This window comes from Punica granatum, chromosome 4, assembly GCF_007655135.1.
Source record: "Punica granatum isolate Tunisia-2019 chromosome 4, ASM765513v2, whole genome shotgun sequence".
NCBI lineage: Eukaryota > Viridiplantae > Streptophyta > Magnoliopsida > Myrtales > Lythraceae > Punica > Punica granatum.
Genome location: NC_045130.1, coordinates 19,288,173 through 19,303,355, shown reverse-complemented (window position 1 = coordinate 19,303,355; position 15,183 = coordinate 19,288,173). Strand labels below are relative to the sequence as shown.

At 38.3% G+C, this 15,183-nt stretch overlaps 1 protein-coding gene across 1 annotated transcript; it reads left to right on the top strand.

Moving 5' to 3' along the window:
* The first annotated feature begins 4,863 nt into the window (after window positions 1-4,863).
* Window positions 4,864-9,705, top strand: LOC116205219 (probable arabinosyltransferase ARAD1). The gene is made up of 3 exons (XM_031537736.1): window positions 4,864-5,823; window positions 7,570-7,935; window positions 9,049-9,705. The coding sequence occupies exons 1-3, from the start codon at window positions 4,936-4,938 to the stop codon at window positions 9,235-9,237; spliced, it is 1,443 nt and encodes a 480-aa protein (XP_031393596.1). The 5' UTR covers window positions 4,864-4,935; the 3' UTR covers window positions 9,238-9,705.
* Window positions 9,706-15,183: the final 5,478 nt, after the last annotated feature.

Sequence of the window (15,183 nt, the reverse complement as noted above, 5' to 3'; positions counted from 1 at the left end):
GGTGACGCGAGACCAAAGCTATAAGGGCTGCCCTATCTCGCGAATCATTAAGAGCCATCACTGTTAGCCCGTCATGAGGCTAGCACATCCGATTTTGCGAGTACGGATGCCTCATCGTGTCTTCTCCACATTGTTCAATAGCAAGAACAAGTCACATTTCGCACCACAATAACATGCTTCTCATTTCGTGCTGGTCAGCAAACGCCGCGTCTCGCGAACCATGCCTTCCATATGTGACGTGTTTTCTCGCGCTATGGACACAGGACCAGTGCATGAGGCTCGCCACCTGTAATCACTATAAGAAGCCTTCCAAAAGCTAGTGATGTGAATGGTGTATATACTCATGTGTTTCGCACTGCAAGAAAACTAGCCAAGTGTTTCATGACGTTACGACCAACTATCATAAGAGCACTTTTAAATATACTGAAACTTGGATTACTTAGCTTGTAGAGGAAAGGAGAGCTTGCGCTTTGGTCACTTCTTTGAGTTGGAGTCACGATCATCACTGCGAATGTTCTGAGGCGTTTGGTTTCAGAGTTAAAGTAACTTTGATTTTGATTGTGGAAAAAGACAAATGTTGTATAGTGTGTTGAGTTAAAGTTAAAGTTGACTTGGGAAATGTGTATTTTTGTTGTGTAGTGGGTTGAGTTAAAGTTAAAGTTAAAGTTTTTGCGATTTTAACCCTGAAAACAAACGGGCCGTTCAAGTCTTTAAAGTTCCAGAACCTTTAAGGATTTCCTGTCTCGGGGAAGCCGATCCTGACACGGAGGATTTTCAGCCCATAGCTATATCAACAACCCCAAGTCCAAAGAAGCATATCTTGGATATATCAAGGAAATATTCTCGTGATGTGGAAGGGGAAGATGAGATGTCTTGATCCATAGATTGATAATATTATTATCTTAATTAGGTAATATATTTAATTTAGATAGAAATATATTTAGAATTAGATATTACTTGCAATTTTAGTTTGAGTCAGGAGTCTGAAGTTTCCTATTTTAGATTGTTTCTTTGTTCCATCATAAGAAGGTAATCTAGAGGAGTATAGATATCAGTTTCCTATTATATAGTCAATGGAGATGTCTTCCCTCTATATATAGACTATTCACCTAATTGTAAGAAGAGAATTACATACCTCAGAAACACCTATTAATGAATGATACTTTGAGTTTGCCATAACTCTTTATTTTTAGCATATCGTTAGGGTTTAGCTGTGTTATATTTCCTTCGAGTCTAAATTCAGATTTAGGTGCGAGAAACCGTGATCCGCGCTGCGTCAGTTGCTTAATGACGCGGAGGATTTTCAGCCCATATCTGTATCAACAAGCCCAAGCCCAAATAAGCATATCTTGGATATATCAAGGAAATATTCTCGTGATGTGGAAGGGGAAGATGAGATGTCTTGATCCATAGATTGAGAATATTATTATCTTAATTAGGTAGTATATTAAATTTAGATAGAAATATATTTAGCAAATAATTCAATAAGATGTGGTTTGGCACTTATATCTCTAGAATCCAATCATGATTTATAAGGGACGTATCTCTCTATGGTGCTAATTCTATATATAAGAACGAGATTTGAGTAAGAAATGTTTAGGGCAGAAGAATCTTCCCCAGAACAATAAGAGACCCGACATGGACTCGTGGCAAGTGACCTTTGCGTCTGCAAAGGAATCTTCGCCACTCGAAGTGGGCGGACTTTGTTACTCATTAGCTTGTAGGTCATTGAAGTCATTGCACGACCATGTCTCGCTTGGTAACGATAGATTTTGGAAATCAAAATGCATGCCCGTACTCCACTGCACCTTGTTCATTTGATACGTTTCCTCAGATGGCTGCCTGACCTGGAATCACTATGATATGTATCCTCATGATATTCTTGGTTTATATACACATATACATATATTATGCAATGAGTTGAAGTCAGCTGAGTGGTTTTACGGCCTTGAAGCACAAAGATGAGGATCATTTGCCAAGAGCTACACTTGGTGAAATCACTTTGAGAAGAGGCTACACTAAGATAATTCAAAGCTCAATTTGTTTAAAACAAAACGTACTTAGCTTGAAGGAGCCGGATCAATGGTGTTTGTAAGATAATTTCGCTTGATCATGAGACATGGGGTTTTCGGGCCGAATCATCTCCGATGAGTTCACTTCAGTTTATTGAATGAGAGCAAACTAGGCGTCCTGGATGATTCTTGACATTTGTCCAGGATTATAGGTGCCAGCACTAGTGAATGAAAACTAGCATCCATGACCTTTAGGTTGCCCATCGTTGCGAGCGTCATCGTGATGAGCACCACCGAGGATCGCGATAAATGGCAGGACCATTAGATGGCAGAGGACGGATTGTTAGAGCGGTTATTCAAACTGCGATTATCACTTCAAAGCGAGCACGATGGGCACGGGGCAACCTTTGCCCCGACCAAAAAGTGCCTCGGTGCCGATTTAGGCCTTGAGATCTGGTGAATCGAAACTGGGACTCTCTGGAACTTGGCTAAACCCTAATAATCTTGTATGGATTTTTAGGTCAATGCCACTGAACGAAAGTGGGGACTTATCTCTTGTCGTTGGTCCGAGCGCAATATAGTTAATGGAAGATCTTCCAAAAAGTAGTCTTGATCATGACTTTTGTATCATTTCCCACGGACAGCACCAAATGATGGAATCTGATTTTGTACCTCAAACCCTAATTGGTTTTCAGGCTCCTGAGTTTTCGTTCAATGCCACTCCAAACCTGCAAACAAGGGAGATCACGGGTGGGTCCCCCCTTCGATGCTTAAGTCAGATCTCTGTGTCATAATCTTGCTTGGAATTAAATAACGTATCTTGTAAGGTTTATATAGGAGGAGGTGTGAGGTGATAGGATTCCGAAATATTCGGAATATTTGATATATTATAGAGATATTAAACAGATTTACCAAGTAGTATCAGAACCAGAACGGACATCGAACCTGCCAAGCTATGGGTTTATGGGTTTATGGGTTCAACCGGGAGTTCAATAGGTCGGACCGCATGTTTAATTATAAAATAAATAAATATTTATTATTTTAAGAAAATAATATAAAATACAAGAAAATAGTAATATAAATTATGAAATTACTCAACAATAATTTTTATAAATAATTAATTAATTTAATTCCATATCATATCGATGAGATAAACCTCTACATTTATCCAAAGTGAAACACATATGGCCAAGAGTCTAGTTTATAGCTCGAGAAAAGACCAAAAGAGGGATCACCTCCCCATTTCCTCCGCATAATGAACTTCTAAAAGTAGTACAAGAAACTGATATCTTCACTTATATTGTTGCCGATTCCTATTACTTGAAAAACGACCACCTCGTAGACAGCAGTGGACAATGGACAAAGGATATGGACTCACCACAAGCTTTCACTCCATTGAGGCTATATGTTGATCGATCTCAACAAGAAGAACCACCTCTAAGGTCTGTGCTGAGAAGAAGGTTTTGCTTCTTTTATTTTCTAATCTTAAATCTAATAAAACCATGGCTGCGAGGATCTCCCAAAGCCAAATGGGCATCCTCCCCCTCTTCTCCTTCTTCTCCTTCTTCTTGTTGCTTATCCAATAACTTCTCTCTTCAATTTCATCATCAGCAGCTGAAATCCTTATAAACTCCACTCTCTATGCTTCCTCCTCAAACCAAACTTGGTCTCTTCCTCACCGGCAACAGCTCCATCGTCTGGTCCTCCAACACTTCCTCCAAGGGTGTCTCCTCTGCCTCTGTCGACGACTCCAGCAACCTCGTTCGATGGGTTCGAATGGATTCGATGGGTTTGCTAAAAATCAGCCGGGTTTTTGGATTCACCGGTCTGTTTATGCATTTTCGGATTTTAAGCTAATCAGATCGGACATAAGTCTGGTTTCCGATCCGACCAGTCGAACCACTTGGTCCGGTCTGGTTCTGACAACACTAGATTTGCCTCGACTTAATTGAGGGAAAATGTGATGTCCTTTAATATGGTAATTTGTCCACATATGGGTCTAAGTGGGCATCGGGCTTAAAGGTTGCGCAAATATCTTATGGGCTCGGCTCCGGGTAACTAGGCTCGGGGTCCATCGATGTCCACTTGATATCATCGCCATTTCCCTTTATGGTTAACTCTATTTTTGTAGTTTCCAAGTTAGACTATAGCCTATCTTTTTAAGCTAATGTAAATATGAAAAACGCCCCCTTATTTAGCTTTGATATTGCTTCTTGTTCTACGTCATAACTCTCACTTACAATGGAAAAAAAATTGAATAGGTAAAAGTTCAGGATTAATTTGTTTGCAATCACAAAAAAAAAATAAAAAAATTACGATGGTTCAATTCGTTTCACGGCAATTCAATTGAGCTTTATTTATGAAGTACAATCATTGTCGCAACATCCTTTATTTATTGTTATTCAAAAGATGTAAAAATTAATTAAAAATGTAATATTTACATTGGACAGAGTTGGGCGAAAATCAGCGAGATTTGATTAAATTTTAAAATTCAATTGAAAGTAACAACCTAAAGTTTTTATTTCAAAATCCTTTCCAAATAAATTACTCATTTTGAAATACATTCCAAACAACATTACCCAGTTTATTTTAGTTAAATTTATTTAGTATTTTTCAATAATAAAATTTAAACACGCCAATGAGTAAAACCTTACCTTGATCAAGGTAAAATTCAGAGTTAGGGACGGGTAAAAATCCATTTACATGAACCCATGTTATCCTTAATCGAGGGGTTTAATTAGATATATATTTTATATCAACCAAAAGCGGGAAAAAAATGATGAGATAATCAGATCGGATATACACACACACACACACACAACACACATATATATATATATTTATTTATATCAATTTTACGAAACGGTCTCTTCCCTCCTCAGCTCAGCTCAGCTCCCCCCGACCGACCAAGACATGATATGACATGATACCGTCGTCCCCGAAGAAGATGAGCGAGCGATCAGCGAAAGCGAGGAAGTACAGACCCACTTCCCCCTCCACTTTCATCCTCCCCACCATGGCCCGCAAGTCCTCCTTCCTCAAGCAAGCCCTAGCTGCCCTCCTCCTCCTCTTCGCCCTCTACGCTTTCTTCTCCGCCTTCCTCACTCCCGGCGACCCTTCCCCCTCCTCCTCCACCGGCGATCCCCTCTCTGTTTCCCGCGAATCCTCCTTCCCGGACGTTCAGCCCCCCAAATTCCCCCCTCCCGTCAGAACCTACATGTACGATCTGCCCCGGAAGTTCACCTACGGCGTCATCGAGCACCACTACCTGGCGCGTGGAGGCCACGCTCCCCCCTCCGACGCCGACCTCAAGTACCCCGGCCACCAGCACATGGGTGAGTGGTACCTCTTCTCGGACCTCAGCCGCCCCGAGGCCGATCGCTCCGGGTCGCCGGTGGTCCGGGTCTCCGATCCCGAGGAGGCCGACCTGTTCTACGTCCCCTTCTTCTCATCCCTCAGCCTGATCGTGAACCAGGGGCGGCCGGCCGGGACGGCCCCGACCTACGTGGACGAAGAGATTCAGGAGGAGCTGGTGACTTGGCTCGAGGGCCAGGAGTACTGGCGGAGGAACAGCGGCCGGGACCATGTCATCATAGCCCAGGATCCTAATGCCCTCTACCGGGTCATTGACCGGATCAGGAATGCTGTCTTGCTGGTCTCGGACTTCGGACGGCTGAGGCCGGAGCAGGCCTCGCTGGTGAAGGACATTATACTGCCCTATTCCCACCGCATCAATACCTACAATGGGGATGTCGGGGTCGAGAAGCGCAAGACCCTTCTCTTCTTCATGGGCAATCGATTCCGGAAAGAGGTAAAATCTCTACTTGTCTTGCGTAGCTTGGTTTGATTGCTGTGCAAGAACTACTATGATTTCTGCATTAAACTTTGGAATTGAGAGCTAAGTTACTTGGCATTAGATGATACTGCTTGAGCTAAATGGGCGGTCGTAGAAGCGAAATGAATGTGTTGTTTCTAACCAAATTGAGAGTTCCTTAGGGGATTTGCCAATTTTCCATGAGGTTGGGGAAATAAGTTGCCATTATAGCAAGTGTTACCTTAGCTTTTACAGATCTGTTGAACAGATATAAAAGTTGTGAACTTAACAGCTGCCTTTACTAGCCCATTTCTGCTGCCACTGTTGTCTTGTGTATGCATCCGTTATGCGTCTTTGTACAGTCGCGTGTTACTTATGCTGTTTATTTTACTATGTTGTTTTGCTTGTGGATGGTTACTGTAGAAATCATAACATGCCTTAGAATTACTTAGATATATTGTTTCTTCAGATCACAACTCAGATATTTCTTGTGGAATGTTATGGATCCCTATAGGTCATTTCAAAGTTTATCCAGATTCAGAACAAAAATCTTTCGTGACAGAATGTAGACGTGTCATCCTTTTACTTCCAATCTTTGTTCTTTTAAGGTTTGAATCAGTACTTGTTTTCCTTTTTCCGCATTATTAGCCACCTATTGGCATGCAGTGGCTCTATTTCGTGTTGAATTCATTAGCAAGACCTCTACTCTGTTTCCCCTCAATCTGCTGCTTCCTAGTCAGATCAATGGTTTGTTTTGCTTGGATCCTTTCTTATGAACCTTATCTGCCTTAGAACCTCAAGTATTCCTTTCCTCACTCCAGTCTTTTTCCTCTGATGCTCACATGACCTTGTCCTAGATTCTCTCAGATCCCTGACATCGGCAAGTTTGGCATAACTAACTTTTCACCATCAAATGTAAATATTCTGAGAGTTGTTTGTTCTTGTTCCATTGATATTATCAAGTTCTGGAGCTTCAGTAAAGGTCTTTAATTCTCAGTAATTGATTGTTGGCATGCTTGCTTGGTAAAAATCACACATTCATGATCACATGTGTAACTTTTGGCCTAAATATATATATATATATATATATACCTATCAACAATTCTGGCCGCAAAGTTATTATGTGGCACCTATATTTTAGTGTATCTTCTAAATGAAGCAGTAATTGCCAATCTATCTTCCATCTTGATTTTTGCGAAATTGTGCATGAAGTAGCAAGTACAAATTATTATACCTTTGCAAAGTTTTAGGTAGAATTAAGTTCCCTTAATCCAATATATACTTTCAGGTTGCTAATTCCTGAGAGAGATGTTCTATGTCAGCATCTATCTTTTGGGTCTGCGGGATTGAATGCCCCTTTGAAGCATTTCAACACTGTTATGCAATCTTTTCACTCCGCACTTAAGTCCACCTATATTATCTCCAAAGTAATATTAGGATCTGATCTTGCCAAATAATTCCTTCCCCTCCCCCAAAGAGTTCCAAAGTCAATCATCTATCAGTGCTTAGTTTTGGGTTTTGTTTCATTTACTTGCATGTCCTTGTGCTCTAGTTGATTAGGGTCAATTATCATCTCAAATGTCCTTATCAGAAGAAATGTCTAATTGTAGCTGATCTGCCTAACACTAATAATACAACAAATGGCCATAAAGCTACATAGGTGTGGCTTTCAATACTACCTTCTCTTGTTCCTCTTTAGCATTCCAATATTGTGGCTGAACTTTCGAACTGTTGCATCTACAGGGAGGAAAGATTCGCGATTTGCTTTTCAATATACTTGAGAAAGAGGAGGATGTAATAATGAAACATGGGGCTCAATCTCGAGAGAGCAGAAGAGCAGCTACGCAAGGGATGCACACATCTAAGTTTTGCCTTAACCCTGCTGGGGATACTCCATCTGCTTGTCGTCTTTTTGATTCTATTGTTAGCTTGTGTGTTCCCGTTATCATAAGTGACAGTATTGAGCTGCCATTTGAAGATGTTATAGATTATAGGAAGATTGCGATTTTCGTGGACACTGCATCTGCACTGAAGCAGGGGTTTTTAGCTTCCTTGCTGAGAGGAGTGGCAGAGGAGAGGGTCTTGAAGTATCAGAAAGAACTGAACAAGGTAATACACATTCCAGTTGTTATTTCTCTTATCTGCAGATTCTCGTGTGTTTGAACTGCCTTATTAGTTCTTGCTGTCATGGTTAACTTGAATTGCTTATGATTTTATGTGATTCTTTACATTGGGTGAGAAATGTGTTATTCTGTACATTGGGTGAGAAATATGTTATTCTTTACATTGGGTGAGAAATATTAAATTAAGACTTTCAAGAGCTTACAATAACCATAGGATATGGTCCTAAGACTATTTGAGATTGTGGCTAATTTAACCTGAAATTTTAGGTTCTAAAGTTTTACTAAACATTTTTTTTCGGTCTTTTGTCGTGTTTAGACTTTAGAGACCAATAACGATAATATGATGAAATTGAATATGGTGACGATTTTGGGATTGTCCTGCTTTGCTGATACATTACATACTTACCCTAATTATACTGCTTTGATGATAACTTGATAGATTAGGTGCTTAAAAGTTATTTGGGCATTGGTTGGGGGTAGTTATCGAGAAACCGTGTAGAGGACAAGAGAATTGTGTTGAGCCCTCTAAAACTGACTTTTCCTCCTCTTTTTTTTTTTTTGGTAGAATATTATCTCTTCTATACAGTTAGTCGATCCATGGGTATTGGGGGTATGAAAGGTCAATGTATAGCTTTAGTTTCCATAGTCAGCAGGATCTGTAATGTATAATGTGGCTTTTGGGAATGTCACATGCAAAGAATGTACTCCATCTTGGCTACTCATTATTGTCGTCAAGTGACGACTCCATATTAAGTAATTAGCAACTATATGTTGGATGAGTTCTGAGTGCTGGTCTTTCCCTTTTTATGATCATAACAAGTATAATATAGCCGGAGGTTCTAAAAGGGAAAGGATGTTATTGCTATGTTGGAGTCTTTTTGGTTTATGCAATAGCTCATATACTACTATTGAAAATCAGAGGTGCAATATTTTAGAGGCTAAGCTAAAGTTGCATTACTGGGGTAGGTACCGTATTGCCTGGCACCAAATGCAGAGATATGAGTAGGATTAGGTTTTTCTTCTTACTTTTGATTTGCATTTTCCCATTTCAGAGGTGGATATTTATTTGTTTTTGCGTTTCACGTCTTACATGATCCAGGTAAAGAGATACTTTGAGTACGGTGAGCCTAACGGGACAGTGCACGAGATATGGCGCCAAGTGTCGCAGAAACTTCCCCTTATCAAACTAATGATCAATCGTGATAAAAGGATTGTCAAGAGGGACTTGGATAGACCTGGCTGCTCCTGTCTCTGTACAAATAAGACGGGGGTCATTACCACCTTATGATTGTCGACACCATATTTCTAATGGTATCTCTTATGGTACGTCCTCCGTAAACTCCCACTCTACTTGACGTGGCTGGTTCAGAATAGGATGAGAAAAAGCAGCAGTTGCAGAGGAGTGAATTATTAATGACTCGTGAACATCATAGGACCCTCATTAGATGTTTGAAAGGGATACGGTGAGTACAAAAGCAACATTAATCTGAATTCCTGATCTCTCTTTTTGAATTTGTAGAAGAGCTGCTTCTGTGCCTCCCCATATAGTAACATTTTAATGGCTTCTCTTCTTTTTATTTGCTGCGCGATTTTGCCTGATACATAGCCTTCATTTTGCGCTGGAGGAAGATAGGAGAAACCCAACATATAGTCGGATTCTTTATGGTGCTATGAATGATTTGTTGTATATTGTACTGAATAAACTGTGAAAGTATGTTAACTTGTTATTTCCTGGAAAAGTTCGGTTTCTTTCTTATTTAGGCTTTCCTCCCGACTATTTGGAGGTGAGCTCCGTTGGTGTTGTCTACATCGCCGCTTTAGTATGGAAGTTGCATAACCAAAGAGTTGGCACAGAGCAGCTCAGAAAGTTTTGCTGACCAAGATTGTAATTGCGAAAAACAACAGAAATACACACATTCTTGGGTCCAAGTATAATATTTCGTACAAGTATAAAATGTTATTTGAAGTTAGATGTGGTCGATTGAACTCGAAGAACAATATCTCGTACAAATTACGAAATGCTATTGTCCAAGTACGATTGACCCAAAATATTATTTAGAAATACATTGTCTAGAAGTCTAGGATTAGAAATTTAGTAAAAGCAGTTAATAGTCAGAGCCAGTTGATGTCTTAAATAAGACTCAGTTTTAGTTAACAAATTCAAGATATTTGATGGTAACAAGAAAAACAAATTAAATTGGAAAAATATAGTCTCAGTCAATCCTAAGAGTAAGATCTGTCAAATTATACAGAGAGAGCTGTGTAATATATCCATGTATTACAATTAATGAGGGAATGTTTTAGCAAACCAATGGCGGATTAATACCGCCAGTACTTTAAGCCGTCGGATCTAGTTGGAAAGTTTTGGCCATCTATGCAATTTACCACTTGAATGGGTTGGCTGGCGGTATGGTTATTAAAGCACTTGCAATGGTAACTCTCAATTTGAGAGTCATTTACCAATTCGGTGGCCCCACACAATGCCACCTCATCTAAATTGATTCCGGAGAAGTATTGTCCCTCCCATTCGCAATAGAGAGACCTAATTAGGGACCAACTGTGACCTCACATGTTTTTTAATTAAATTTGTTTTTATATTTATTAAATAATCTTATGATCATTTTTAACTATGTAATTAAATTTCGGATTAAAAAATAATTATTTTATTTTCCAAAATTAAAATATTATATTAGTAATTTAAGAAATTATAACTAATTCAATATGAATGAAAATGTTATATTAATTGATTAACAATGAAATTACACACATAAAACATTACATTAGAAATTTGAAATGACATTGCGAAATTGAACTTTAATAATTACATGTACTTAGGTTTAATTTTTGCATCTATTGCATGGATCTCGCATTGTTCTTGGGTCATGGTAGAGGTGTCCGGCGTAAGGATCGCATAATCATTCTCTCTTTCCTTCTCCTTGTTGAAATTGTCAATGAAAGATAGTCTCCTAGCTACTTGTATTTGCAATTTATCATACTTATATGTGGTGTCCGACATTTTGCTTTTGCTCTTAGCCTTCCTCTTTGGCTGCTTTGTTGCTTTGTGGACGAACTGGAGACTCCACAGCATCATCGATCGATTGTGTTTATTTTGAATTTCAAGATGATGAGTATTGCCCGGACGCAGTTATCTTTGTTCTCTTTGATCCTCCGCTATTACGGGTACAAGAACTTGCCCATTTTGGTTGATCTTTGATAATATCCGGTGCCTCTCGAAAGTGGTTTTCTTACATTTGATCTTCTAGCAAATTTTGCATGTGCATTAGCCCTGACGTCGTCATCATTCATACACCTCCTATTGGTTCTCATTGCCCATGCCATACAGCCGCCGAATTTCTAACACCCATAATTGATCTATTGCCACCGTTTCTTCGGCACCTCTACATTTCGATTCATCAAATCGGCATTGGCTTGACGCAATAATGCTCAATTCGTTTCCAATAACGATTGGCTTTTTGGCTTGTACCTACCTTACTATCAATCGAAGTGTTTAAGTATGCACTTATGAGGACCTCGTCTTGCTCCCAAGTCCAGCGCTAGTTCAATCTCTGACATTGTCTCCCATGATCTCTCCCATCATCTTCATCATCTGCTTCGGCGTTAGTAACCCCGACATGCCCGGACATTTGAGATTGTGGTGATCCCAATCCACCAAATTGTGCTTGAAATGGCCTCGAGAATGTGTCGGCATTTCCGATGGGTACTTGAAATTGAAAGGTTTGTGGATTATGGGTTGATGGTTGATAAGGAATTTGAGAATAAGAATGATTTAAGTTTGGGTGATTTGGGTATTAGGAATAATATGGATGTGGAAAATTTAGGATTTTGCAGGGAATTTTAATTTTGCGAGTTTGAGATCAGGAAATTTGATTTTTGAGAAGAATGACTTTGAAGCCATTGGAGAATATCATTGATATTCATTTCATGTGAATCCATATTGTAATTGAGAGGAGAAAGAAGAAGGAAATTTGCATGTGAATGTAATGATGTTTCGGTAATTATGAGGATGAAAGTTGATTTTTATTTTTTTTTTACAATTGAAGAAAAAAAAAACTTTTGAAATAATTTCGTACAAGGAGACGTTGCAAATTTCATTGTCTCCTTGCAATTCTTTTTTAAGATGATTATATATATATTTCGGGATAAATTCGGGACAGCACAGTTTGCACTGACTAGGCAAGTTGGTTCGATATTTTTTTTCCTCTATTGCAAGTGCTCTTAATCTTGAATTTTTTTAAAAAAATTTGTTTGTTTTTTGTGGTTTTTAGGTAAATAATTATGAAAAATAAAACTATTATTTTTAAAATGGTAGTAAAAATTGATCTCATTAATAAAAAATATTATTAATTAATTAATTTTAGTATTCCGAAATTAATTTCACAAGACAGATAGCAATGGAAAGAAGAGCTTATCAAAGATTAAAATTTTCGCAATAACCACTGCACAAGAAGTGATATGTTAGTTCAATTTAATATAGCTATGAGATGATGATGTTTGATTACAACAAAATACGTCACTCATGATAAACACTGTGCAACTGTGATAAAGAATTAAACAATGTTATCACTTCCTCAGCTGGATTTATCACATAATCAGATCATGATGATAACCATAGAGCGAGATTTGATAGCAGAGTTCAAGTTGTCCTTACTATCTCTTGTTGAACTACGGTTACCATGAAATCTAACTGGTGCAACAATTAGAGTACAACATGTGAGAATTTAGTTCAATTTGTGGTGTTATCCCTTGTTCAACGGGGATAATTACAAAATGGCAATTTTTCGATAACTTCGGTGCATGATGTGATAAGTTTGTTGAAATGGGGTAGTTATCACTTGCTAAGTTGTTCTTTTCACAAGATGAAAACATATGTGAAATGTGCAAAGTATGATGAATTAGTACAAATTGGCCATGTTATCTAACCAAACTTATCAAAACTTTTGACTTTTGGGATAACCATTGGTTAAGGAGTGATAAGTTAGCTCAGTTTGTCATAGTTATCCCTTTACTGTCTGACCTTATCACGTTAGATGTAAATCGAGACAACTACAGTACAATATATGATAACTTAGTTCAATTTATAGGGTTATCACTTGTTCAACTTAGATTATCTTAGAAATAGAATTTCCCGATAACCTCAGTACATAATGTGATAAGTTAGTTGATACGGAGCTAGTTATCACTTGTTAAACCAGCCTTACCAAAATTTGAAAAATATGTGGTAATTCATGTATGGTGTATGATAAGTTAGTACAAATTGGCCTGGTTATCACTTCTTGAACCCAACTTGTGAAAACTTTCGACTTTTTAGATAATTGTTGGTTAAGATGTGATAAGTTAGCTTAATTTGTCATAGTTATCACTTCACGGTTTGAGCTTATCATGTTAAAAGGAAATCGAGATAAGCCCAATACAATATGTCATTGTCAAACAATGTGGTTTTTTGACCTCCGCCCCAACTTGGGACTCTATTAGTCCATGTACCTAGAACTCTCTTTATTGATTGGAGTCGTCGCTACACCATTTTGTTGGCTAGTGAGTCACCTAGGTCACTTGAAAGGGGCAAGATGCTAATATCCTAATGATTTTAGAATTGACTCGGTCTTTGAACCAAAAAATTAGGATTAGGGGCCCTATTACAGAATTAGAAGCCCGCACGGTAATAATTCGCCCTTTCGGTACCCTCTCGGGATTTCTAATTGTTGCTAACACTTTTTATTTTAAGTCAATTGTTTTTCATAGAGGTTATAGTCATGATTCACGTATTCTATAAATCAAACCAAACTAGTTCAGTTCGGACTTTAAACTCAATTCCATCTTTGAGCTAACTAGAGCTTATTAAACCAATTAAGTAAGATTACAACTAATAGGGAGCTAATTACACACAATTAAGCCTAACCAAACAACAAATCATCAAATTAGTCCCCTAAGCCTAATTTACAGAAAAATACGGAATGTTTCAGAGCCCGATTTCATGCTAATTTCACCTAATCAAGTAATTCGAGACTAGTTACTCATAGGCAAGTTTGTGGTTAAGCCAATTACACATGATTTAACCTAATTAGACCCAATTGACTCCAAATTAGACCAAATCATCACACGATCATAATGCTATCATGAATAATTAAGCACAATTTAACACGATTAGTACCTATTTTGCACATGTACAAATTAAACTACAACTAATTACACCTAATTACGCACAAATAAACTTAATTAGCACCAAATCAAGCTCAATTAACATGCAATTAGTTTTTTTCCTGAGTACAATCAAGATTAATTGAACAAGAATGATCCTAATTAAGCATGATACTACTCAATTAATCCTAATTAAGCTTTAATTCACACAATTTACCAACCTAGTCATCTAATCCATACGTATTTAAGCTAATTAAGCGCATAACCACCAAGACACGAGCTAGAGAGCTCGGCCTCAGCTCTAGACAGAGGTTCAAGACCTCCTCATCTTAGTTCGAGCAATGGTTCGGACTCCCGAGCTCAAAAATAGTGAAATCGGGTCTAAATTTTTCAAATCCTACTAAATGTGTATGAACTATAGGTGTTATTAGGAATTTTGAGGTTACTTTGACAGAGTTTCAACACATGAATCGCCAAAAGTTCACAATCTGAAAAATGACCTTTTATTTATAGAGGAAGGGGACTCGGAGACCGTTTTGCAATTTTATAAACTGTAAGGGCAAAACTGAGAAGATCTTAACCATCCTCTTGTGTAATAAGGCTTAATTGTGGCAATTTCTTATAATTTGTGATTCAATTGATGTATGAAGCTTGGGAATGTATGAATGATGATGTGGGGCGAGTGGATTTGGGTCCAATTGAGTCCGATTTTGCTTGATTAGAGTCTAATTAGGGGTAATTAGACCAATTTAGGTGAAATTGACTTAATTAGGGTTTTGACCTAGCAATTGACTCTAATTGGTTTGACTAATTTGGATAACCACTCCTGTGAGTGTCGGTCGAACTTTTATGTGTCTAATCAAGTCAAAATTGGTCGAATTGCGAAATTAACATGTTAACTTGTAATAATTATGTATACTTGGCCTAACTTATGGGTTCGGGTTAATTAGCTCATGGCTCCAAAATACATCCTTGCAAAAGTGTCCATCGACTCGTTGCCTAATCTCCTTCTTCTTCTTCTTCTTCTTCTTCTTCTTCTTCTTCTTCTTCTTCTTCTTCTTCTTCGAATCTCGGGGTA

Bases quoted from the DNA above. Each gene is read 5' to 3' on its own strand.
- LOC116205219 (XM_031537736.1), top strand. From the start codon at position 4,936: ATGATACCGTCGTCCCCGAAGAAGATGAGCGAGCGATCAGCGAAAGCG. The intron at 5,824-7,569 runs GTAAAATCTCTA...TTGCATCTACAG, and splicing joins GCAATCGATTCCGGAAAGAG to GGAGGAAAGATTCGCGATTT. The intron at 7,936-9,048 runs GTAATACACATT...TACATGATCCAG, and splicing joins ATCAGAAAGAACTGAACAAG to GTAAAGAGATACTTTGAGTA.